The sequence below is a fragment of the Oncorhynchus nerka genome, linkage group LG17, assembly GCF_034236695.1.
Source record: "Oncorhynchus nerka isolate Pitt River linkage group LG17, Oner_Uvic_2.0, whole genome shotgun sequence".
Taxonomy (NCBI): domain Eukaryota; kingdom Metazoa; phylum Chordata; class Actinopteri; order Salmoniformes; family Salmonidae; genus Oncorhynchus; species Oncorhynchus nerka.
This window is the reverse complement of record NC_088412.1, coordinates 28,066,012-28,089,892: the sequence shown is the minus strand read 5'-3', so window position 1 is coordinate 28,089,892 and position 23,881 is coordinate 28,066,012. Positions and strand designations below refer to the sequence as shown.

The window sequence follows — 23,881 nt, the reverse complement described above, 5'->3', positions numbered from 1 at the left end:
AGCTATCGGTAAGCTGCTCAGATAGCTGATGCTTAAAGATGGGGAGGGAGATAAGTCTCCAACTTCAGTGATTTTTGACGCTTCGTCTGACCCTTTGCCAACTGTCTGAACCCACAGTAACTTATCCAGCGTGGCATCCCAGGCCAACATCTATGGGTCTCGCAGCCAAGCAGCACCAGCGGATCCACCAGCGGCTCCAACAGCATCCTCCTCGTCTTCCTCAGCCTTCTGCCCCGCCCTCCCCTCCCGACACATTGTGGAGCGGCAGCCACGCATGCTCAACTTCCGGGTGGAGTACCGCCAGCGCACTGTGGAAGTGGTCATAGAGGAGGGCAGCGTAGTCGGTGAGGCGACACTCTCACCATAGACTACTCATACTATGGTTCCTACACTAACATTCCACTATGGGCCTACACATCACACACTGTTTCTGCTTGCTTACTCTGAGACGATGTGGTGTTACTGAGAACTGAAAATATTGTCAGTTCCTGGTAAAAGGAGTGACGTTGGTCAAATTAACTTCACACTAATGTATAGTGCTTTAGTTTTTAGACTGTAATCCCTTTCTCAGAATCTAGACACTTGTAACCAGTATTGGAACAGTTTCTGTTGTGAAGATAGTATTAAGAAGTCTGTTTTTACCCAAATTAATAAGTTGCTTGTAAGGGGAAAATTGTCTAAAAATGATTAATTAAGCATACAGTGCCTTGCGAAAGTATTCGGCCCCCTTGAACTTTGCGACCTTTTGCCACATTTCAGGCTTCAAACATAAAGATATAAAGCTGTATTTTTTTTGTGAAGAATCAACAACAAGTGGGACACAATCATGAAGTGGAACGACATTTATTGGATATTTCAAACCTTTTTATCAAATCAAAAACTGAAAAATTGGGCGTGCAAAATTATTCAGCCCCTTTACTTTCAGTGCAGCAAACTCTCTCCAGAAGTTCAGCGAGGATCTCTGAATGATCCAATGTTGACCTAAATGACTATTGATGATAAATACAATCCACCTGTGTGTAATCAAGTCTCCGTATAAATGCACCTGTACTGTGATAGTCTCAGAGGTCCGTTAAAAGCGCAGAGAGCATCATGAAGAACAAGGAACACACCAGGCAGGTCCGAGATACTGTTGTGAAGAAGTTTAAAGCCGGATTTGGATACAAAAAGATTTCCCAAGCTTTAAACATCCCAAGGAGCACTGTGCAAGCGATAATATTGAAATGGAAGGAGTATCAGACCACTGCAAATCTACCAAGACCTGGCCGTCCCTCTAAACTTTCAGCTCATACAAGGAGAAGACTGATCAGAGATGCAGCCAAGAGGCCCATGATCACTCTGGATGAACTGCAGAGATCTACAGCTGAGGTGGGAGACTCTGTCCATAGGACAACAATCAGTCGTATATTGCACAAATCTGGCCTTTATGGAAGAGTGGCAAGAATAATGCCATTTCTTAAAGATATCCATAAAAAGTGTTGTTTAAAGTTTGCCACAAGCCACCTGGGAGACACACCAAACATGTGGAAGAAGGTGCTCTGGTCAGATGAAACCAAAATTGAACTTTTTGGCAACAATGCAAAACGTTATGTTTGGCGTAAAAGCAACACAGCGCATCACCCTGAACACACCATCCCCACTGTCAAACATGGTGGTGGCAGCATCATGGTTTGGGCCTGCTTTTCTTCAGCAGGGACAGGGAAGATGGTTAAAATTGATGGGAAGATGGATGGAGCCAAATACAGGACCATTCTGGAAGAAAACCTGATGGAGTCTGCAAAAGACCTGAGACTGGGACGGAGATTTGTCTTCCAACAAGACAATGATCCAAAACATAAAGCAAAATCTACAATGGAATGGTTCAAAAATAAACATATCCAGGTGTTAGAATGGCCAAGTCAAAGTCCAGACCTGAATCCAATCGAGAATCTGTGGAAAGAACTGAAAACTGCTGTTCACAAATGCTCTCCATCCAACCTCACTGAGCTCGAGCTGTTTTGCAAGGAGGAATGGGAAAAAATTTCAGTCTCTCGATGTGCAAAACTGATAAGACATACCCCAAGCGACTTACAGCTGTAATCGCAGCAAAAGGTGGCGCTACAAAGTATTAACTTAAGGGGGCTGAATAATTTTGCACGCCCCCTTTTTCAGTTTTTGATTTGTTAAAAAAGTTTGAAATATCCAATAAATGTCATTCCACTTCATGATTGTGTCCCACTTGTTGTTGATTCTTCACAAAAAAATACAGTTTTATATCTTTATGTTTGAAGCCTGAAATGTGGCAAAAGGTCGCAAAGTTCAAGGGGGCCGAATACTTTCGCAAGGCACTGTATATTTGCGCCCTCATCACAGAAAATACACATAATGAATTCAGTAATTTGACTGCATTAACTTATTTGAAGGTTTTGTGTAACCAGTATTTTACTGCCATCTAATGGTGAACTTCTGTTGCAATTAAATGAGATATTTCTTCCTTTATTTGATCTTTGTAGGGGAAATTAAACAGATTCTTGAGACAGAGCTTCAGGTCCCTGTATCAAAAATGCAGTTGAAGGGTTGGAAGAGTGGAGACCTATCTGACAGTGTGAGTATTGCCCTCAAAATAAGATTTCTTTCGATAATGGAATGCCTCTTCAAATGAGCATGTTTAAACCATTTCTTTGCACCATTTTTAGCTTTATCTTAATTTATTTTTCACACATCGGAGTAGTTTTCACAAATGTCACCCACACCCATCTAGGGGGGATGGATACAGTACTGCTGTGCATTATTCATTTGTCCCTATGTCCTCAGATCGTTCTGCAAAGTTTACACTTGCCAAAGAACAACAGCCTGTATGTGCTGACCCCAGAGATCACCCCCACTGCAAGCACCAGCCAAAACAGGTAACTAACTTGACTCACTTTCATGTAATCTGTAGCAGGATTGTTGTAGAATAGGCCTACCCTCAGTGTTGGAGATGCCATCCCAGCAAAAGCATTATTGCCTCTTTAAAAAAAATATTATAATAAAATTGACACTGCCACCTTTTCTGATATGGAACTATGCAGTAGCATTGCCTGTTAGTGTTGCCCAAATCTAAAGGACTGGTTTATCAACAGGATTGCAACACTTTGTCAACCAGAGGCGTTTACATACATGTTGAACACTAGATGGCACTATACACCTAATAATGGTAAAATTGTTTCTGGACTATATACCATCCATTAATATTATACCATAGATTTCAATGTGATTGGAATATTTTACGAATATATTTTACCCTTGTGCACAGAAGGTTTCTGTCATTTATTTTGACATTTAAAATGAAAGGCTACTGCAATAGTCTCTGTAGTGTAAATAATGGTTTTCATAGCTGTATTTGTAACCATTTCAGAGCTTTTATTGAGTTATTTTCCTATACCAATAGTAAAGCAGTCTTTCACTTATGTAATATCAAGAGACATTTGAGATTCATTGCGGGGGAACCATTAAGCCACTCTAGAAGGTCATTCTACCAAGCTGCATGAATCCAAGGAGGTTTTAACAACCTTTCCATCTGAAATGTCAAACTACTCATCATTGAGCTGTAATCCCATCACAAAGGCTGGTTTTGTGTCCGATCTGATTTCTCATCTGTATCAGCCAGGTAAAGTTCATACTAATAAGGAAATCCCACCCGTGGTGATAATGCTCTCTGGTGCACCTGCTTGCCAGCGTGGCACCAACCAATAAGGATGGTCAGGATTTGGTTGAACACTTATACAATCTTTATCTGAGCATACTTTAACAACATCAGATTTAACCAAATGTAGAGAGAGAAGCGTGTGAAAGGCAAGGTACTATAGTATTGCTTCTGTAATTGTTGATGAGATGTAGTGCTGTTGGTGTTTGTCAGTGGTCTGTTGTAACAGGAGGGGACGGATCTGTGTAATTATCTTTGTTGATTAGGGAGGCAGTCGGGGCCTAGTGGGGTTGCTGAGGAGATGGACACCTGGCACTGCCATGCATTATGAAGAGCCAGTCCGGCTCTACAGCAGTCACTGTGCACCGACGTGTGTCGGACAGGAGGACAACAGTCAAATTACAACTGGTCTCATTTTTCTTCCTCCTGTGTTTCTCTCCGAACACGTTGAATCAGACGCAGAGAGACTGGCAGATACTGGCATGGGTCAAGTATTGCAATGCCTTGTTTGGATACAGTTTTGTAATGTCTCTCAGATATTTAGGGGGTTGATATCCAGAAAGAAAGAATGCTGCTGCTGCTGCCGTTGGCTGTGCTGCTTTGATAACCAGTAAGTAGAGGTTTGACTGTGTAGGATGCAGCTAATGGCCATTTTCTGGATAACTGTGCAAACTGCGGTGTCTCTTAGTGGCACAATTTCCAATTTTCTGAGTGCTATAGCTATAATGTTCAGTGTTAGGAGCTCATTATCTTCCATAAACTATTTTGGTGGTGTGTTGGGGAGTTAGCGGGGGTGTGTGGCGACCCTGTTGTCATCTTTGCTGCTGAGAGAGGATGACGATCACACTGCTCAAAGGAGCAGGCCTCCTGCAGGGAGGGCAGGCAAGCCGTTAGCACAGCAGCATTAAAAATAACCTTCGCAGCGCAGTCACCGAGTTGCTAGTCTGCTGCTGTCAGAGAGCTGCCATTCCCACCGCTCTGCCAAACCCTGTATTAGGCCTAATACTGTACCTGCTGAAACGGGAGACTGACTAGGCTGACATGGCACTACTAGCAGAGCTACCTTGGTACTACCTTTTTATATCACACAGTGAACAAACAAGACATACACTGAGGAGGGTACATTCAAACCTGCCTAAAATTAGACTTGAAATTAGACTTTGTGGTAGGTAGCACGCTGGAAAGCCAATGAAAGAAAGTCGAAGTTGGAATAAATTAATTGCGTGCTTGTTTTTTGGCATTAACACTTTTTATATTACTACTTAACTGTTTTAAGTTGTGGAAGGCAATTATATTTGGTGGTTTTATTTATTCATTAATAATCAAATTGTCTACATACTGGAATAGACCATCTAGTATTTAGTACTTCACTAATATGAACGTATGTCCATATTTAATCTACTCATTGCTTGAGTTTAAAACCTAACATTTTACTTCTGATTAAGTTCCTAGCCCTTTGTAATAATTGGGTGCGGTTTCTGAAAATGGGACATAACTTAACAAATACAAGCCACAGTAGGCAATTACTTCTAAGCCGATCTCTGCACACATTAACCAAACAAACCAGTCAAATAGTTCTCCATATCATCAGGCCCACTCATTTGAATCCTGTGTTTGATCATAAATAAATTGGAGATTTCAGTCAAGCTCTCACTCAAAGGTAGTTACAAATATCTACTCCTGAGCCAAACAAACGTTTCCCAGTGTCTCCCAGTGTCTGTTGACTGACTGAATATAGGAGGGTTTCTAGATGGAGCTAATCTCTTGCATAAATAATGTAGGGTGATGAATATTTTAATGTGACTCATCTATTTCTGTTGCTTCCAGGAAGTGTGTTTATTGAAGGTTATTTTAATTTGAACTCCATGTGAAATACAAATGCATCATTAGACATTTGGTATTTGTTTGCCACGTCCCTCCCTCCCCAGTCTGTGAACCCCTCAGAGATACTCATGCCTCAGATGCTGGCTGGCCAAAAGCATTGGAAACTATTAACAATTTGTATGCTGATTAGTCTTGAGACAAAATGGCAGACCAAGGCATGCCAGATAATGGGAGTTGCGTATTTCCCTTTTTGTGGAGGTAGGATGGTAATCCATGTCTGTCTGCCTGTAGTTTTGACCTCTTTAGCTCATACGTTACAGATGAGATGGTCAGTGTGTGTATTGTGATGTTCTGAAGTGAAGGAAAAAGTGTGTGTGTGTCTGCCAGGGTTAGTTAAATAAGTTCTGTGTCTGCTCTGTGCCTAGGGACCCTCAATGAATCAGGGAGGCTTATCTCAAAATGAAACCAATCTGTTGAGACTCCTCCTCTTCCAAAACGGTTTATTTTCTGTCTATAAATCTAAGTGACATTTTACTCGGCGCACCTCATGCCATGTCAAGTACTCCTGAGAGGACGGAGCCTGGCCCGGTGTATCCATGTATAGAGTGCACTGACTGCTGAAGCAAACACTTACGTAACCTTTAAGCCCTCACAGCAGGACGGCCTGATGGGAGTCAAGTGTAGAGAGAACAGAGAGCTGAAAGCACTTTGTTGAGTCGGTAGTATGACCCCAGAAGCAAAGATATTAATTCTCCACCGTAGGTTCCATAGATATTTTATCTCAATACGACCGACTTGCAGGAAGCCAAATAGCTAAGTTAGAGGAGACAAATTCCTCACAGTATGGACCACATAGTCTGCTCATGTTTACTCTGTAAAGCCATAAGTCACTATTATTATTATTTTTATTGCGGTCTTCACAACGGCTTAAGATAACGCTACAACCCAGCTACCCACTTTTCTCTTTCGCGTTTTAGTCTGCCAGCAACAATCTGGACTGTGTCCAAACAAATCATGGCGATATTAGTTCGATCCCCTGTGTTAGTCTCTCTCTCTTCTCACCCTCTCTCTCTCTCTCTTCTCACCCTCTCTCTCTCTCTTCTCACCCTCTCTCTCTCTCTTCTCACCCTCTCTCTCTCTCTTCTCACCCTCTCTCTCTCTCTTCTCACCCTCTCTCTCTCTCTTCTCACCCTCTCTCTCTCTCTTCTCACCCTCTCTCTCTCTTCTCACCCTCTCTCTCTCTCTTCTCACCCTCTCTCTCTCTTCTCACCCTCTCTCTCTCTTCTCACCCTCTCTCTCTCTCTTCTCACCCTCTCTCTCGCTCTTCTCGCCCTCTCTCTCTCTTCTCGCCCTCTCTCTCTCTTCTTGCCCCCTCTCTCTCTCTCTCCCTCTCTGCTCAACTCATTACATATGCATCCTTCCACACCACACATTTTCAATCTTCCCGGTTAGCTACAACAAACATAACATTTACATATTGATATCGTAGTTTTAGTCAATGTAAATATGCCGTCATTATAGTACATTTGAGCTTCTGTTAACATAAGCTGGTCCAGATCTGCGCAGATTAAGGCAGCGCTTGCATAATTAATGTGTGCTACATATTAATTCTGACTCTCCTCTTCCTCCTCACTTGGATTTGAGCTCTGATTAACTGCCTGGCTTGAACTAAGCTCCCAATTCATATTCACGAACACAGACTGAGCGTTTGCTCAAACCGCTACTTAACCTCAACATTTATTATTAGGGAAGCTTCCAAAACTTGACGCTCTCTGTGAAGCACACAAAGTATCTCCCTCTTATGCTGCACATATCCTCAGTCATTGCTCAAAACGGCTGTTTGCCCTTAAAACCCACTGGCCAATGTATAGGTTCAGAGAAAAAAACCCTCTGACAAATCAATACATGCTCTTGACTTCCAGACCAGCCATGTGTTGTTGGGGCTGTGAACAGGCTGTGTGTGGGATGTCATTGCTGTGGCCCCGTGTCCTGGCCACCCCATGCTGGGTCAGGGAGCAGTCTAGCAGGCTGCTGGGGGCTGTTGAGCAGCAGAGGAACCCAGCACCAGGCAAGGCCTGCCTGGACAGAGAGCGAGGAGTGGGCACGAGCCCCAGGGGAGACTCAGGGAGCCACGTCACTGCAGGGATAAGTGTCTGACAAGTCTTTGCTTGTTCTCTGCTTGACTGTTTAAAAAAAAAAAAAAAAAAAAAAAATGTATTCCTCCCTCTCCAGCGTCCTCCAGGAGTCGTTAAATCAGAACTTCCTGCTCGTCATCAGCCACCGTGAAGCCCAGAGAGACTACAACCTCAACTTCCCCGGCAGTCGAACCATACAGGAGGTGGGTCTCCCTCTCTCTACACATAATGTCCTGTCAGTACTAGACGGGCCTCAAGATATGGCCTTCTACCAGTAGGATAGTTGTAAGGTTTCATAATATTACACTTCTTAGAAAACTGCCATCACTGAGTAGGAACATTTTAATATTTGAATTTACTCTACAATTGCGATTGCAGTTATGGTTTATTACCAAGTTTTGCTCAGACATGTTGCTACAATAGGAATGAATATCAATATTCGTCAAGAATGCTGGAGTTTACACAATTGTTCTAACAGCTGTGGTGCATTGCGTGCTTGCTGCGGCACCTCAACAGAAGACAGGTAGAGAGAATTTTTTTCTAGATCTATCCATCAGGTCCACAGTGCCAGAAACTGTCTAAATGGCTTAACGCTGTTTGATCTGAGGACAAATTGGCATTTGCAGGCAACTTTGTGGGAAATGTGTTTGTGTAGTGGGGGCAGGGAATGGGGCCTGCTCATTTTCTCGATCTGAAACCAAACACTGGATTTGGTAGCAGATGATGAAATATTCATACTAGGACCACCAGCTGCGTATTTGCCATGTCTCTTATGACAGTCTTAGCTACAGCTCGATTTGAGGGTTGAAGGGGGTTGGGTGGGTGGACTGCCATGTAGACAACACCATCATCAGTGCATCAGTTGCTCTCTTCATCCTCAAGTGTTTTCACTTAAAGTGAGCTCAGAGAACCAAAACCGTGTTTTATTATGAGGATGCACCTCACCTCTTCCTCCTGTTTTAATAGCGTATACAGATAGAGATGAAATGCCTCCATGAATTATTAATGGCAGGAAGTCTCGTCCACGTTAAGTGTACCAAGCTCCCCATGGACTGACGGTGTCACTGAAATCCCTCGTCTCCAATGAGATCGATGCTGGGGTACATGGCATACTCAAGAAGTAGCCTCCTTTTGAAGTTTGAATCAGATCATACTTAAGTAGTTATTTTCATGTTGTTCTGCACATGTCAATGGCAGCATTTTGCTACTGGTGACTCTAGCGATGCCAAAGTGCCAGTGATTGGTTATTGTTTCTGTCTCTCATAATTAGCCAAACTGCAGACAGACAGTATTGTTGTGTGGTGCTGGTGCATCAGTTAGATTGGTTTCCTAGGTCCCAGCATCCCCTGCTCTCAGTGCTGCCGCCTGTATGGCGCTGGTGACCATTACTGTAATCAGCCTACTTTACGGGTTTGTAATGGTGCTAATTGAAGAGATTAATACAGCAGTGGCGGAGTGGGGGCGGCCTCTCCCCTTCCTCAGGCAGATGGTTTTGATGAGCGCCCACTGTGAACCTTAAGTGTTTCTGCTGGGATTACAAACACTGAGGAGGGGTCCCTGTTGTGAAGAGGGGTGTGAGGGGGAAAAGAAAGGAGGAAGAGGGCTGGTAGCTTGGTGGGGGAGCTGGAAAGGGGACAAAGCGAATTCAAACAGGCCTCCATGTCCTCATGCAAGCTTGTCTTTAGGCATTCTGTTGCCTCAAAAGAGAAAATGAGGCCCAGCACCTTTACCCCTGTACCACTATCTGTGGTTCACTGCTTGTTGGGCACTTATTTACTGTTTGGTCAATTTTTTTTATTATTTTTTTTTTCATCAAAATTTGTAGAACATAAGTCAGAATGCAGGTGATGGTTCAACAACTAGTGTGATCGCTACAGGTGGAAAGCTGCTATTTGTATCGACAAGTGCCAGGCCTAAAGAACATCAAAGGGTTTTGGAATACTTCACAAAATTCTATTCTTAAAGTAAGTAGTTCAGGGAGTGATGTAGTTTTGTTTGTCTATATTAATTTACTTGCCAAGTGAAAGTTCTAAGGGATTGTATTGCGGTTATGATGGAGATCTGAAACACCAAATAAGAACGCAACAAAGAAGCAACACCATATTCAAAGATGCTGGCCACTCCCATTTGCCCATTCAGTCCCCAACACCGCCACATATGGAGTCCACTGCAAACCCCCCCCATCCACTTTTGTCTTAGTTGAGGATCAGCCAATGGTGTCTGCTTGTGCATATTAATGGGGAGAGAATCCTGTCCTCTTGTTTGTCTTTTCCAAAAGCTCTAGCTTTGCCATGTGGCTCCCAGGGAACAGCTCCCCTCGCTCGCCACAGTTCGGCCTCGGGGCTTGGGCTCTGATTGGCATTCCCAGCCAAAATGTGGGGGTACGCTAAGCTGGAGAGCAAATGTTTGCCAGGAAAGTGGCGGGTAGAATAGGGGTGGCCGATGGGTCTGGAGTGTCCGTGACCAGACGAGTTGTCCGGGGGATTTCTCCAGCCCCTGCCGTTTCTACTCTGCAGCTGGAGAGATGAACGGAGGACAAAAAAGAAAGAGGGAGAGATGGAGAGGGAGAAACTGAAAGAAAGGCATCTGGTGCTGGAGAGCTTGTGACTGTTTAACGGCAACCTTTTCTTCTCTTTGATTTTGCTCCAGCCAAGGATTACTAGTACTTGGCATTAAGAATGATTAGATCATTAATGTTTCTGTGTATATCGCCCCAAGCACTGTGATATCGAGGACATGCTGGTCTCAGCCTTAACAGCAGGGAAGGGACATTCTTTGTTATGTTATTAACACTTTATTTTTAAGATATGTGTAATTACAGTGGATAATTCATTTTCAATCTGTCCTGACAAAGTAAATGTAAAATGACACAGCCGCAAAGCATTTGTGACATTAAACCATTTTTTTTTGCATTGTCTGCCTGTCTTTTACTGCTATTACCTTCTTATAGGAACAGCTCTCTGGTTATTACTCATACGTAAAGGAGTTTAGGCTATTAGGCTATATGTTGAAGGTGCAATATGCAGAAGTCGCTCTGTATTTTCAGCTGTTTGACACTGGTGTCCAAAACTGAAAGTACAAGAGGCAAAAACGGAACTAAAGCACGGGAAGCATAGAAATGGCGCACACAGAATAGATCTACCGCTTCTTAGACTTGCTTTCAATGCGAGTGACAGATCTATAACTCACTTTTCTAAGTGACTTTTGGTCGTCAACCAAAAAGTTGAATATTGCAGCTTTTAAGAAATAGTACAACTTGTCTGTTATATTATGAAATATAATCTGTAACAATTAACCGATATGCATCGGTCCCCGATTCAAATGTTTAAGATACGACCCCATCGGTCCCAAGACGTTTAACGTTTCCAAATGTAGCATCAGTCATAAAATTAATTCAAATGTTAAGAATCGCCGATTCACTCCTATCTTCAGCTCATACTACTTTCTACCTTCGAAAATACCTTTTTTTTTTTTTTTTTTTTTTTTTTACAACTGATGCATCCTCTACTTGTGTCGAATTTAGCATGTAACTGTGACAGTCATTGATCTACCAGTCATTTTGCATGCCGAACAACCCAAGAGAATATGTAGCTTGGTCAAACTGTGCACTGTGCCCAGCTTTGCGAGCTGAGCAACGCGAGGTAGGCGGCCTGTGCCTGATCTTGCACATCTGCGTAGCACATTCAGCATTCAAATGGTGAAATGGCTTGCGCGATATTAGGCTTTATTAGTTGAGTGACAACCCATGCAATTTCTAAGGTTATTGTTATCTATGCACAGTTGAAAATTTTGATTTTACCAGAATAAAAGTAAGCTACCGGAGACTCTACCGCAAACCTTGTGTGCTAATAATCTGGTCAAATCAGACCCGAATCAAACTGCTCTTGAAAGTGAATACAATTCTCTGAAAGACAGGGGGCAGCATTAGACAACACTGTTATCAGAGTGTGTTAATATCACTGGCCTAACTAGTAACGGGATGGACTTTTAAAAACTTGATTGTAATACAGCGTTGGTCAGCAGTAGTAATAGTAGAACGCTTTGGTGAAAGTACAACTTTTTTACTGTGTGTGGCCGGGGGTTGTTAATGATCTCTAATTGGAATGCCCAGCAAAATACTAGTGCATATAGAGGTGACATTGTGAAAGGCCCAGTGGAGCCAATGGTTTTGTATTCTATTGTACAACAGCTGATGAAACCAACACTGAAACTGTTTTATTTTTTATCTGGGTTATTTCCTGATTGTATTTTCAACTAGCAACTAATCTACACAGGACCTTCTAATCAGCAGGTTTGCATGGCTGGGTGTTTCGGTTTAGGCAGTAAATTGGTTAATTGACCAACAACAAAGCGTTACAAACCTTTCTGCCAAAAACAGTTTTCAGTTTTCCCCTCCCCACTCAGACCACTCCCAGACAGTCTTAGCAAAATTGTGGCTTAAATGGCTTTTTAGCAAAAAAACGGTCATTTTTTAAATGGACAACTGTTACAGTAAGGTATGTATGTATGTTACCCAGAAATGATTTGATATTGATATAAAAAAGGCTGAATTGGTTCAGATTTTAATGTTGGTTCTATTTAGCCAGATATCAATAGTAGAGCCCGACCGATATATATTGACCGACCATTATCGGCCGATATTAGCCTTTTACAGAAATATTTGTCAGTCTTTATTCCACAGATAAAGCGCCAATATTCTATACATAGAATGAAGAAATGTCTACTCATTTGCGGTCATTTTGAAACTTTCAATGGCTGCCTGAAGAGGGCGCTCTACGAGCAGCCCATTGAACATCATTCAGCCCATAAATCACAACATGAGAATGCGTGGGCATGGTGGTTTGACTGATTAGCTTGCCAGCGACAGTGTATTTGAATAAGTAAATAATCAATAGTACACTTCACAAAGTAAGCAGGCCTGTCCTCATCACATGCTCGCTGGGTTACAGTTAGCTGGCTAGCTAGCCAGCAATCTACTGTAGTTAGGCTTTTTCTAGCCAGCAAAGTAGTTAGCCTAGCTAGTAAGCAATCAATCTGTGCTACTTATATGCGACCCCTGGACTGGCGCCAATGTAAACACAGACTCATCCTTGATACAAAAATAACACTGTTACTGTCTGGGCCTATTATGTTAGTGGGCTTATTTAGTTTGTTTTCTGAAACATGCAATCTGCAAAAAGCTAGACTAATCTGCGCCAATTATCATTTAGGCCATGTGCTTGCATTCATGTGTTAAGATTGTTAGCTAGCAGGCTGGCAAGCTCAATTAGAATATGTGACTAAAACCAGTGCAGTGAGCATTTTTGTGCATGAATGTTTTCAGTTATCAGCTAATTACTTTTGCAGTTGACTTGAAATACAGTGCCTTCGGGAAGTATTAAGACCCCTTGACTTTTTCCACATTTTGTTAGGTTACGGCCTTATTCTAAAATGAATTTTAAAAAATATTCCCTCAATCTACACACAATACCCCATAATGACAAAGCAAAAACTGTTTTTTAGAAATGGTTGCTAATTTATCAAAAACAAAAATATCAGATTTACATAAGTATTCAGACCCTTTACTCAGTACTTTGTTGAAGCACCTTTGGCAGCAATTACAACCCTGAGTCTTCTTGAGTATGACGCTACAAGCTTGGCACACCTGTATTTGAGGAGTTTCTCCCATACTTCTCTGCAGAAACTCTCAAGCTCTCAGGTTGGATGGGGAGCATTGCTGCACAGCTATTTTCATGTCTCTCCAGGGATGTTTGATTATGTTCAAGTCCGGGCTCTGGCTGGGCCACTCAGGGACATTCAGAGACTTGTCCCAAAGCCACTCCTGCGTTGTCATGGCTGTGTGCTTAGGGTTGTTGTCCTGTTGGAAGGTGAACTTTCATCCCAGCCCGATGTCCTGAGTGCTTTGGAGCAGGTTTTCATGAAGGATCTCTCTGTACTTTGCCCCGTTCATCTTTCCCTCGATCCTAACTAGTCTCCCAGTCCCTGCCGCTGAAAAACACCCCCACGGCATCTGTCTGGCCACTCTACCATAAAGGCCTGATTGGTGGAGTGCTGCAGAGATTGCTGTCCTTCTGGAAGGTTCTCCCATTTCCACAGAGGAACTTTGGAGCTCTGTCAGAGTGACCATCGGATTCTTGGTCACCTCCCTGCCCAAGGCCCTTCCATGACTGCGCAGTTTGGCTGTGCGGCCAGCTCTAGGATGAGTCTTGGTGGTTCCAAACTTCTTCCATTTAAGAATGATGGAGGCCACTGTGTTCTTGAGGACCTTCAATGCTGCAGAAATGTTTTGGTACCCTTCCCCAGATCTGTGCCTCAACACAATCCTGTTTTGGAGATCTACGGACAATTCCTTCAACCTCATGGCTTTGTTTTTACTCTGACATACACTGTCAACTGTGGGACCTTATATAGGTGGACCTTTTACCACAGGTGGCGTCCAAGTTGTAGAAACATCTCAAGTATGATCAATGGAAACAGGATGCAGCAGTGCTCAATTTCAAATCTCACAGAAAAAAGTCTGAATACTTTAAAATATATATATATATTTTTTATACATTTGTAGAAATGTCAAACCTTTTCGCTTTGTCATTATGGGGTATTGTGTGTAGATACTGAGAATGTTTTATTTAATACATTAATACATCAATTAAAAATTAAAAGTAGTGTTTTTGCCTGTCATCAAGATTTTTATAAATAATCCAAGATTGACCACAGCCTGTCGTTTTCCAATGGGACTAAATGAATCATAGTGGGCAGAACAAGCAAGCAGAGCCTATTTGCGTGTTCTAGTATGTATTTGCCTATTTCCGTTAGGGAACTCCTACTCTGAAGTGCTTGTGTTCAATAACTCAATTTGCCCTTGCACCCTTAAACAACACATTTGAAAAAAAAAAAAATTATACTTTGGCAAAGGGTAAAGTCTACAAAACTTAGTCCACTCTGTCCATAACAAATTTTTGTTTTGGAAACAACTGTATTGACAAAATGTTTAATCAATGAGAAAATTAGCACAATGTCAGCCAAAATCCGTGTCGCTCTATCTTCTCCCACTGCCGGCCACTGGGCTTCCTCTCACCACCATATTTGGTAGTGAGAGGAAATGCCAACCGCATGCTTCATATTTATATGTCCGATGAAATATCTGGCTAATTGTTTTCTGTTATAACAAGCTCTCATTACCAGGTTGCCTTAGTGTTTCTTTACATGACATTTGACTGTTGTGAAGCACTATAGTAAATCTACTTAATAGAAATGCAGATATCTAGTGGTGACATCACAAACTGCATTTCACTGCATAGTTTGATCTTGTGAAAAGTGCAGTTTCAGATTTACTTTGAGACAATTTAATTAATTCAGCTCTTGTTTATTAGTGTGCTTGTGGTGCTTCAGAACACACTTATGCATTCTTATTCACTGCCATAGATTGATACTTCTAAGTTGTACCTAAGAAGGTAAATTGAACAAGTGTTTTGTTTTATAGAGGATATAGTTCGTAACATAATAATTTTTCTAAAACTCAATTATTCTATTTAGTTAAGATGTCATAGTTTAGAGCAGTGGTCACCAACCTTTTCTGAGTCCATATCACTTTCACAGTCAAAAAGCATGTCGATCTACTGCCCAGAAAAATATTTTTTAAAGTGTCTTAAAAAATGTAACATTAACCCAATGAAAACAGTTCTTTACGCATGAGGTTTGACCTGTAGGCTTAACACAGTAGCACAGCATATTGGCTATATGCCTGGCCTGCCAGTATTGTACTTCTCAGACCATAATATATTTCAAAATGTGCGCTTTGACAACAAAAGAGATGGTGCTATAGCACTTGCGAGGCACAGCTTAGCATAAATTGAAATAATTTGCTAATTTGACTTTTTATTTTACTGGATTGATGGCACCTGCATCTGATGGTCATTGTGCTTTCGAGGCAACAGGGATCTTGGAAAAAACAGATAAATCATGACATCAATGAACTTCAAGTTGAAGTTGGATGACCTTTCAAAACAATTTTTCCCATCTTGTTTTTTTTCTTCCAGTTCCCAATTGTCTGGAACGCACTGAAGTCAGATTTCCAAGTCCACAGTTGTTTGCAACACGGCATTAGTCTCAGCGGAGGGAGGGAGATCACAGCAGAGGATCCGCATGCTCTCTCCTTCCTTCGGTGAGACTGACCGGAGAGAGAGGGGACACAGTCTTCCTCTTGATGTTGAAACTCGAGTCGCACCACATCTGCCTTAGGCACAAATTCATGTTGTTCCTATGACCAGAGAAGGTGAAATACTCATTGATATTAAAATACGATGGCCTGCTCATAATAACAAAAACACAGGTCTATCGACAGGCCTAAATTAACACCTGCCACCTGCGAGTTGATTTTGTTATTGGCTGGTAAAATGTCTATTACCAGCCACTTTGGCGGGTGGTCAGGGCTCCACAGTGCGAATACATTTATAATAAAATGTTTCAGTAGCTGTTTTCAAAGTACTTGTGCTGTTATGTTTTATAGCTGGTAAATGAATAGCACAAGTCAAAAGAACTATGAATCCTTTGTAGCCTATTGCGCTGCGCACAGGCATAACAGTTTGTCTAATTTACTTGAAACAAATGTCTGCTGAAGTGAGAATTGTTTTTATTGGCCATTTACATTGTTTTGTTCTCAAGGTTGCTTATTTTTCTATGTTTGAGTTTCAACTGCTAGGAAAGAGAAGACAACGCTTCTAGTCAGACTCAATCTCACAGGCACCAATATGACTCGAGTGTAGTGATGGGTTGTTTGCGAATGAGTAGGCTCTAAGAGCCGGCTCTTGTGGGTGAACGTTGGGAGCCGGCTCACATATCAGAAGAGCCAAATCTATTTGTAAAAATATTTGTTTAAAAAAAAATATATGAATATAAATAATTTAAATGAATTGAATTAACTAATTTGCGAGAAGAAGAAAAAATATATTGGCCTAACTGCTCATTTGTTCTGACTGTCTGCTCAGAGTAACAGCCACACACTTAGCAGCCGAGGAGAGAGAGACGAAGGACAGCTGTGAAAACAGCTGGAAATAGTCTGAAGCACAGTGGCATTTGGATGCATTTTAATGATGTCGACAATGTTAGAGCACAGTAGAATTTGCCAAAACAAAATCTCATATAAAGCTGGTTCTACGCACAAGCTACACCGGCATATGCAAACTGTGCACCCAACTGTAAAGCTAGCTGTAGCGGAGCTTCGACAAACTAGCGGGTCTGCTTGTGATGGTGGTGGAACCAGCACCTGCACACGTGGAGATGTATCCACTCAGTCAAGTATGTGTACTCCGTGACCCACAGCAACGCAGTTTTCTATGGACCAGTTTATGCCAAAGTCTGTAGCAAGACAAGGCCAAATTGATATTGCATTGGCTAAAATGATTGCCACCGATTTCCAGCCATTTTCGATCGTGGAGGACAGAAGTTTTATAAATTATAGCTATAGTCTAAATCCAATGTACACAATTCCAAGCAGGAAAACCCTTTCAAAATCACTTATTCCACAACTGTACGAGAGCACACAGGCTTCAGTGTGGGAAAGAGTCCAAAAAGCTACTGCAGTTTGCCTTACCGCTGACTGCTGGACATCAAGGGTAACCACTTCTTAAATGTCGGTTACATGTCACTTCATTGAACATTTTTCAATGTCTAGCTGTCTTCTGGACTGCTTTGAGTTCAGCGACAGCCACACCTCAGACAACTTGGCAGAGGAACTGTTGAGAGGGGCCAGAGAATGGCAAGTAAAATGGACCCGTCATCCATGCCTTGCCCACACAATCAACCTGATTTGTAAGATGCTCTGAAGTTGATGAAGCCCACTGTGGACAAAGTGAAAGCAGCTGTGGAATACTTCCACAGGAGCACAGTAGGTGCTGAAGAACTAAAGTCTACACAACGCCAGATGGGGATGCCTGAGCTAAGGCCTAAACAAGACTGCACTACAAGATGAAATTCAGCATTTTATATGTTGTAGCGGTTTCTTGAGTCAAAGGATCTCTACCCTGGCCATTGTCAATGCACCTGTTGATGCTCTGACCCAGGAGGAATGGGAGGTGGTGTGCGGAGTCCTGGAACCTTTTGAGCAGGTCACTGTAGAAATCAGTGGAGAGAGCTACAGTAAGCAGCTATTACTACATATGTATATGAGCAGTAGATGAGAATGTAGTATTAGAAGACAAAACATGAACCTGAACTAATAAGTTACTGTTCTCTCTTTTCAGCTTTGTGACAGCCTCAAAAAATGATAGTCCTGTGTAAGGGTCTGCAGCGAATCACAGCCAGTCGCCGGAGAGAAGCAAATGTAACCACAGGACGTGACCGAGTTGATGGACACCCTATGTTCATCAATGGACAGAAAATTCCACAGAATGGAATATAATCATGTGCTATCAGAAACCGTTGCACTTGACCCCAGGTTTAAGAAGTTAGCCTGCAGTGATGCCAGAGCGATTGAGGCTCTTCAAAGAATAACCTCAGCAGCAGGGAGGGACAGACCCAGCTGGCTCAGGCAACAGGAAGAAGAGGGATCAGATGGAGCAAAAGCACCAGCAGTAGTGCCACAAACGTCTGCTGTTTGACGAGAGAGCAACTGGGGATGCAGCATGAAGGAATCCCTCAGCAGATGCCATAATGGATGTCCGATCCTATTTGGCTCCTCCAAATAGGATCTGCAGATCCTCTGAGCTGGTGGAAGAACAAGGCCTCGGTCTACCCACGGCTTACTAAAGTCATGACAGGGGGACTGCATAGTGGCCACATCCGTTCCCTCTGAGAGGGTCTTCACGAAAACAGGACAAATAATTACTGAGAAGAAACCGCATCAGCCCCTTAAGTGAGGCAGCTTGCATTTTTTAATGCAAATTTCTCATAAAAGCAAAATATGGCATTGCTGTGTGCTGCTGGTTATAACATGGCAATAAAGAAAAGAGAAGCAGGACCAGTTTAATGGTTTAAGTGGGATGCTGCAGTTTTGCAAATGATTTTTCTTTGATATGGTGCAATATTCTATTATGCTGTTCAGATTGTATTAGTTTTGACTGGTTAGATTTATAAGCACTTTGTTTATATACATTAAAAAATTATACTTTAAATGCAAATGTTTTATGACCTTTTTCATAAACCAATGCATTTTTAAATGTATTGTGATTTCATTTAATAATTTAATTAGAATTGTTTTAATACCAATTATAGGCAAACTGTTTGACTTGAAAATATACAAAACAGATATTTTTTTAGAGCCGTGTGAGCCAAAAGAGCTGTCTCTTTTTGGTGAGTTGAGCCGGCTCACTGAAAGAGCCGGAATGCCCATCACTACTCAAGTGGCGCAACCACGGTAACCCCCCGCCCTTCTTACGGCTGAAGTCCCGTTAACGGGATCGATTTGACAACAGCCAGTGAAAGTGCAGGGCGCCGAATTCAAACAACAGAAATCTCATAATTAAAATTCCTCAAACATACAAGTATTATACACAATTTTAAAGATAAACTTGTTGTTAATCCCACCACAGTGTCCGATTTTCAAAAAGGCTCTACGACGAAAGCATACCATGCGATTATGTTAGGTCAGTGCCTAGTCACAGAAAAACAGACATTTTTCCAGCCAAAGAGAGGAGTCACAAAAAGCAGAAATGGAGATAAAATGAATCACTAACCTTTGATTAGTCAGATGACACTCATAGATGACAGATGACACTCATAGGACTTCATGTTACACAATACATGTATGTTTTGTTCGATAAAGTTCATATTTATGTCCAAAAACCTCAGTTTACATTGGCGCGTTATGTTCAGCAATGTTTTGCTTCCAAAACATCTGGTGATTTTGCAGAGAGCCACATCAATTTACAGAAATACTCATCATAAATGAAAATACAAGCGTTATACATGGAATTAAAGATATACTTCTCCTTAATGCAACCGCTGTGTCAGATTTCAAAAAAGCTTTATGGAAAAAGCACACCATGCAATAATCTGAGTACAGCACTGAGACCAAACAAGCCATACAGATACCCGCCATGTTGTGGAGTCAACAGAAGTCAGAAATAGCATTATAAATATTCACTTACCTTCGATCTTCATCGGAATGCACTCCTAGGAATCCCAGTTCCACAATAAATGTTTGTTTTGTTCGATAAAGTCCATAATTTATGTCCAAATACCTCCTTTTTTGTTTGCGCGTTTAGTTCACAAATCCAAATTCACAAGGTCGCAGGCACTTAGTTAAGACGACAGTTCCATTACAGTTCGTAGAAACATGTCAAACGATGTATAGATTCAATCTTTAGGATGTTTTATCATAAATCTTCAATAATATTCCAACAGGACAATTTATTTTCCTTTAGAAAGGAACAGAGCTCATGGCATTCTGCCAGACGCCTGACTCAAACAGCTCTTATTCACTCCCCCTTCACAGTAGAAGCCTGAAACAAGGTTCTGTTGACATCTAGTGGAAGCCTTAGGAATTGCAATCGGACAAAATGTTACACTCTATATTGGATAGACTTGGAAACTTCAGATTTCCCACTTCCTGGTTGGATTTTTTCTCAGGTTTTTGCCTGCCATATGAGTTCTGTTATACTCACAGACATCATTCAAACAGTTTTAGAAACTTCATAGTGTTTTCTATCTAAATCGACTAATAATATGCAATATCTTAGCTTCTGGGCCTGAGTAGCAGGCAGTTTACTCTGGGAACCTTATTCATCCAAGCTACTCAATACTGCCCCCCAGCCATAAGAAGTTAGAGGCAGTGGATTTATTTATCTCATCTGTGATATTTTGGTTAAACGACTCTGGTCACAAAAAAAAAAAAAAAATAGCGGGCCAATAATATTTTGGTTGGTAAAAAATCTGAATGGCTGGTAGATTTGTTTCCATTTCCTTTTTTTTAATCTACCTGCGACAGTGGCTGGTGGACCCAAACATTAATTTAATGCCTTAGCTATGGATACATTTGGCTACTCATTAAATTGCGGCTGCAGTGTGAGTGGAAGTAGAGAGAAGCGAGTTTTATGTTTTGACAACCCTGTGGCCGGGATCGTGGAAGCTGTAGCTAGGCACGTAGGAATTTCACCAGGATGGTCAGATCAAAGGACCTCAGGGACAGTTATAAGAACCTGTGACTCCAGTTGGTGAGGTCACAATAGTGGGTGAAATGTCTGAGGGAGTCAATGGTGGTGACATGGTTTGGCCAGCGCAGTAGGCATACTAGATTTAGCCACAGATCTCCCGGCCGTGTAGGCAGAGTTTGTGTTTTCAGACATGAAATAGTTAAAAATGTGAACACTTTGCTTACATGTTGCGCAGGGCTTCTGAATCAAGTGCACCTGCCCGACAACAGCGCAACACGAAAAAAAGGAGGGCCTTTATCGTTGGCATTCCTACAGAAATGTTTGGTGATTGACTAAGAATGAAGGTGACCACAGATTTTAGAGTATCGGTTAATCCTTTGGAGCACAATTTATATAAATAAAAATAATAGTAAATAACGAATGTTATCCTGGTCTTATATTGATTTTAGGGCAGCTTCAGAGAGAATTAGCCAATATGGTCGTTATAAGCAAACAGGATGAGCCTAATCACTCATTCAGTAGTTTCCCAACTCCCCTTTATATTTTACTCATAGTAGTTTTGTTGAAACATTACTTTGTTTACATGTCAAATTTCAGTTGCTTGCTAATCATAACATTATAGGTTCTTGTTTTCTTTGTCTCCTTGAAGTTCTGTCTACTATGCTCAAGTCAGAAAATTGCGAGATTGTGAAATATTGGAGTTAACATTTTCAGTGTATAAACATTAGGAACTCCTTCCTAATATTGAGTTGCACCCTTTTGCCCTCAGAACAGCCTCAGTTCATCGGGGCATGGGACTCTACAAGGTGTCAAGTGTTCCACAGGAATGTTGGTCCAGTGCTTCCCACAGTTGTGTCAAGTTGGTCTTTGAGCGGTGGACCATTCTTGATACACACAAGAAACGGTTGCGTGTTGAAAAACCCAGCGGCTTTGAGTTCTTGGTACAAACCGGTGCGCCTGGCACCTATTACCATACCCACAAATCTTGTCTTGCCCATTCACCCACTGAATGGCACACATACACAATCCATTGTCTCAAGGCTTAAAAATCCTTCATTAACCGTTCTCCTCACCTTCATCTATACTGATGATGAAGTGGATCTAACATCACCTGGTCAGTCTGTCATGGAAAGAGCATGTGTTCTTAATGTTTTGTACACTGAGTGTATAGGAGTGTGAGATTGGGCTGGCCTGATAGAGTAGGTCTGGTTAAGGTGCCGTGGCCTGCTTGCAGTCATCAGGACCTCTGTATGGGCATTAGTTTGTTGTTTCTCTGAGGCTGCTTTAAGCTCTGACTGGAGACGCTTCATTACAGGCTGGGCGCTAGTGTTTACGCCTGCCTGACGGTCAGCACTCGGAGGAGAAATCCCTGTAGCCCTCTGGTCAAACATAGATATTACACTCTATAATAACACTGGCCACCCAGCCTGACCCCACTGCATGTGTTTTCGACTTGCGTCCTGCTTCAGAGAAGAGAGAATGAGTTTTGAATATCGTGATCCCATGTCAGTTCTTATGTATAAACGATTACCAATGCAGATTCAGGATGGTTCTTACCAGGTGACAACCCCAACAAAAACACTTGTCTGCAGTTGAAAAAATTAAGAAAAATACATATAGAAAAGCACTCTACTGAGGGATGTTTGCTCCTCAATCATTTATGAAATGGTAGTAGATGTTGGGGCTCTGTCTTATACCTTATTAACTAGCAATTTGCATTAGATCAACTTGATATTAGCAGATTGGTCTGAAAATGTAATAGAAGCTCATTTTGAACTTGAGAGTTCACACACTCCCCATAGACCAGTGTGAACGCTGCATGCTTTGCTTGGCATCCTCTGTTTTTGTAACGTTCTTGGAGTTTCCACGTCTATGGGCACGAGCCTTCCGTCTCACCAAAGATACATCTCCCTCTGAGTGTTAGAGGGAGGATTTGGCTGTGTGTGGAGGGAGCTTTCCACCACAATGGCCAGTTTGCTCAACATCAGTATCTGCCCCCGCAGGGTAGTGCATTCTGCAGGCGTAATGCGCTAGAATCCAGCGACCAACACGCTCAGACGACGCCTGCTTTGATCACCCTTGGCCACTGCACATCAGGCTGGCGTTGGGCTTTAAACCAACAGGCCAGGGACGGTTGAGCGTGTCGCTCGGGGACGCTGCTAACTGTTTAAAAGCACGGAATGTTATTAAGTGCAAATACACCGCGCATGAATGGGAGAAGAGAAATACTGTTAATTTCAGAGTGTGGTTCTGTTGTTCCTGGGAATTAAGCGAGGCATCCGCAGAATGCAGATAACATGGGGGCTCTTTCTCTGTCCATTGTGCCCTCCCGCCATCTTTGTTATTCCCTGTGATGCTAAAGTGTGTGGCTATCTCTCGGTCTCCTGTGAAGGTGTGGAAGGAACTGTGGAAGCTATGCAGACAGCACACACTGATGTTTTGTCTATTTGCTGTTTTTATAGTCTGGTACAGTTCACTTACTGATATTTGCTGTTTAAAATTAGTTTGCTTCATGTTTGATAAACCTGAAATGATTTTCATAATTATTTGCCATTGTCATTTTTTTTCAGGTGAAGAGGAATGTTTCAGACCTGATAAACATCCCTGTGCGACACCAACAATGGGAAGGCTGGCCTGCTTCGGCATCTGATTCAGTAAGGAAGAAATACACACCATGTCTCTTGGGAATGACAATTTTGTCTCTGGCCTTTTATAGCTGTTGTTCACCGACAGTCTTGAAATGCATGAGGAAAATGTGTTCCCGTGTTTTCATTTCAGAATATATCTCGTCAAAGATGGTCTTCTAACAGGCCCATTTGACATGTAGGTCTTTATCTGCTGAGCTGTCATGATTTAAAGGTTCAAGGCCCTGTTAGTTTTTTCCATGAAGGCTAGGCAAAAGCCTATTATTTTACAATATGTAGTGAATCCCAATTGAGAGAAACTGTTCAATGTTTTCAATGCTGAAACCATCTGCCCAGATGTTGAAACTAATTAAGTTGTCAAAGACTGTCCCCCATGTCCTTCTGTCTGTAGACATTAAAGCTCACATCATTGAGTGTCACTGACCTCTCCTGCCCGGGGTCATGGTTCCCAGCCATTCAGCTGAACTTAGTCAAAGTGCTCAGAAGCGGTCCTCACACGAAGACCTGAGGAACCCCCCGTGCTTT

The 23,881-nt window shown here is 42.1% G+C and overlaps 1 protein-coding gene across 2 annotated transcripts in view; it reads left to right on the top strand.

Moving 5' to 3' along the window:
• Positions 1-23,881, top strand: part of LOC115145006 (FAS-associated factor 1-like) — a 94,531-nt gene that overhangs the window by 17,171 nt on the left and 53,479 nt on the right. For both annotated transcript variants that reach the window (XM_029686205.2, XM_029686206.2), the window contains exons 4-8: positions 118-344; positions 2,493-2,584; positions 2,794-2,885; positions 7,721-7,826; positions 23,282-23,365. In XM_029686205.2, coding sequence (XP_029542065.1) covers positions 118-344; positions 2,493-2,584; positions 2,794-2,885; positions 7,721-7,826; positions 23,282-23,365 — 601 coding nt within the window. The remainder of the gene's footprint in view (positions 1-117; positions 345-2,492; positions 2,585-2,793; positions 2,886-7,720; positions 7,827-23,281; positions 23,366-23,881) is intronic.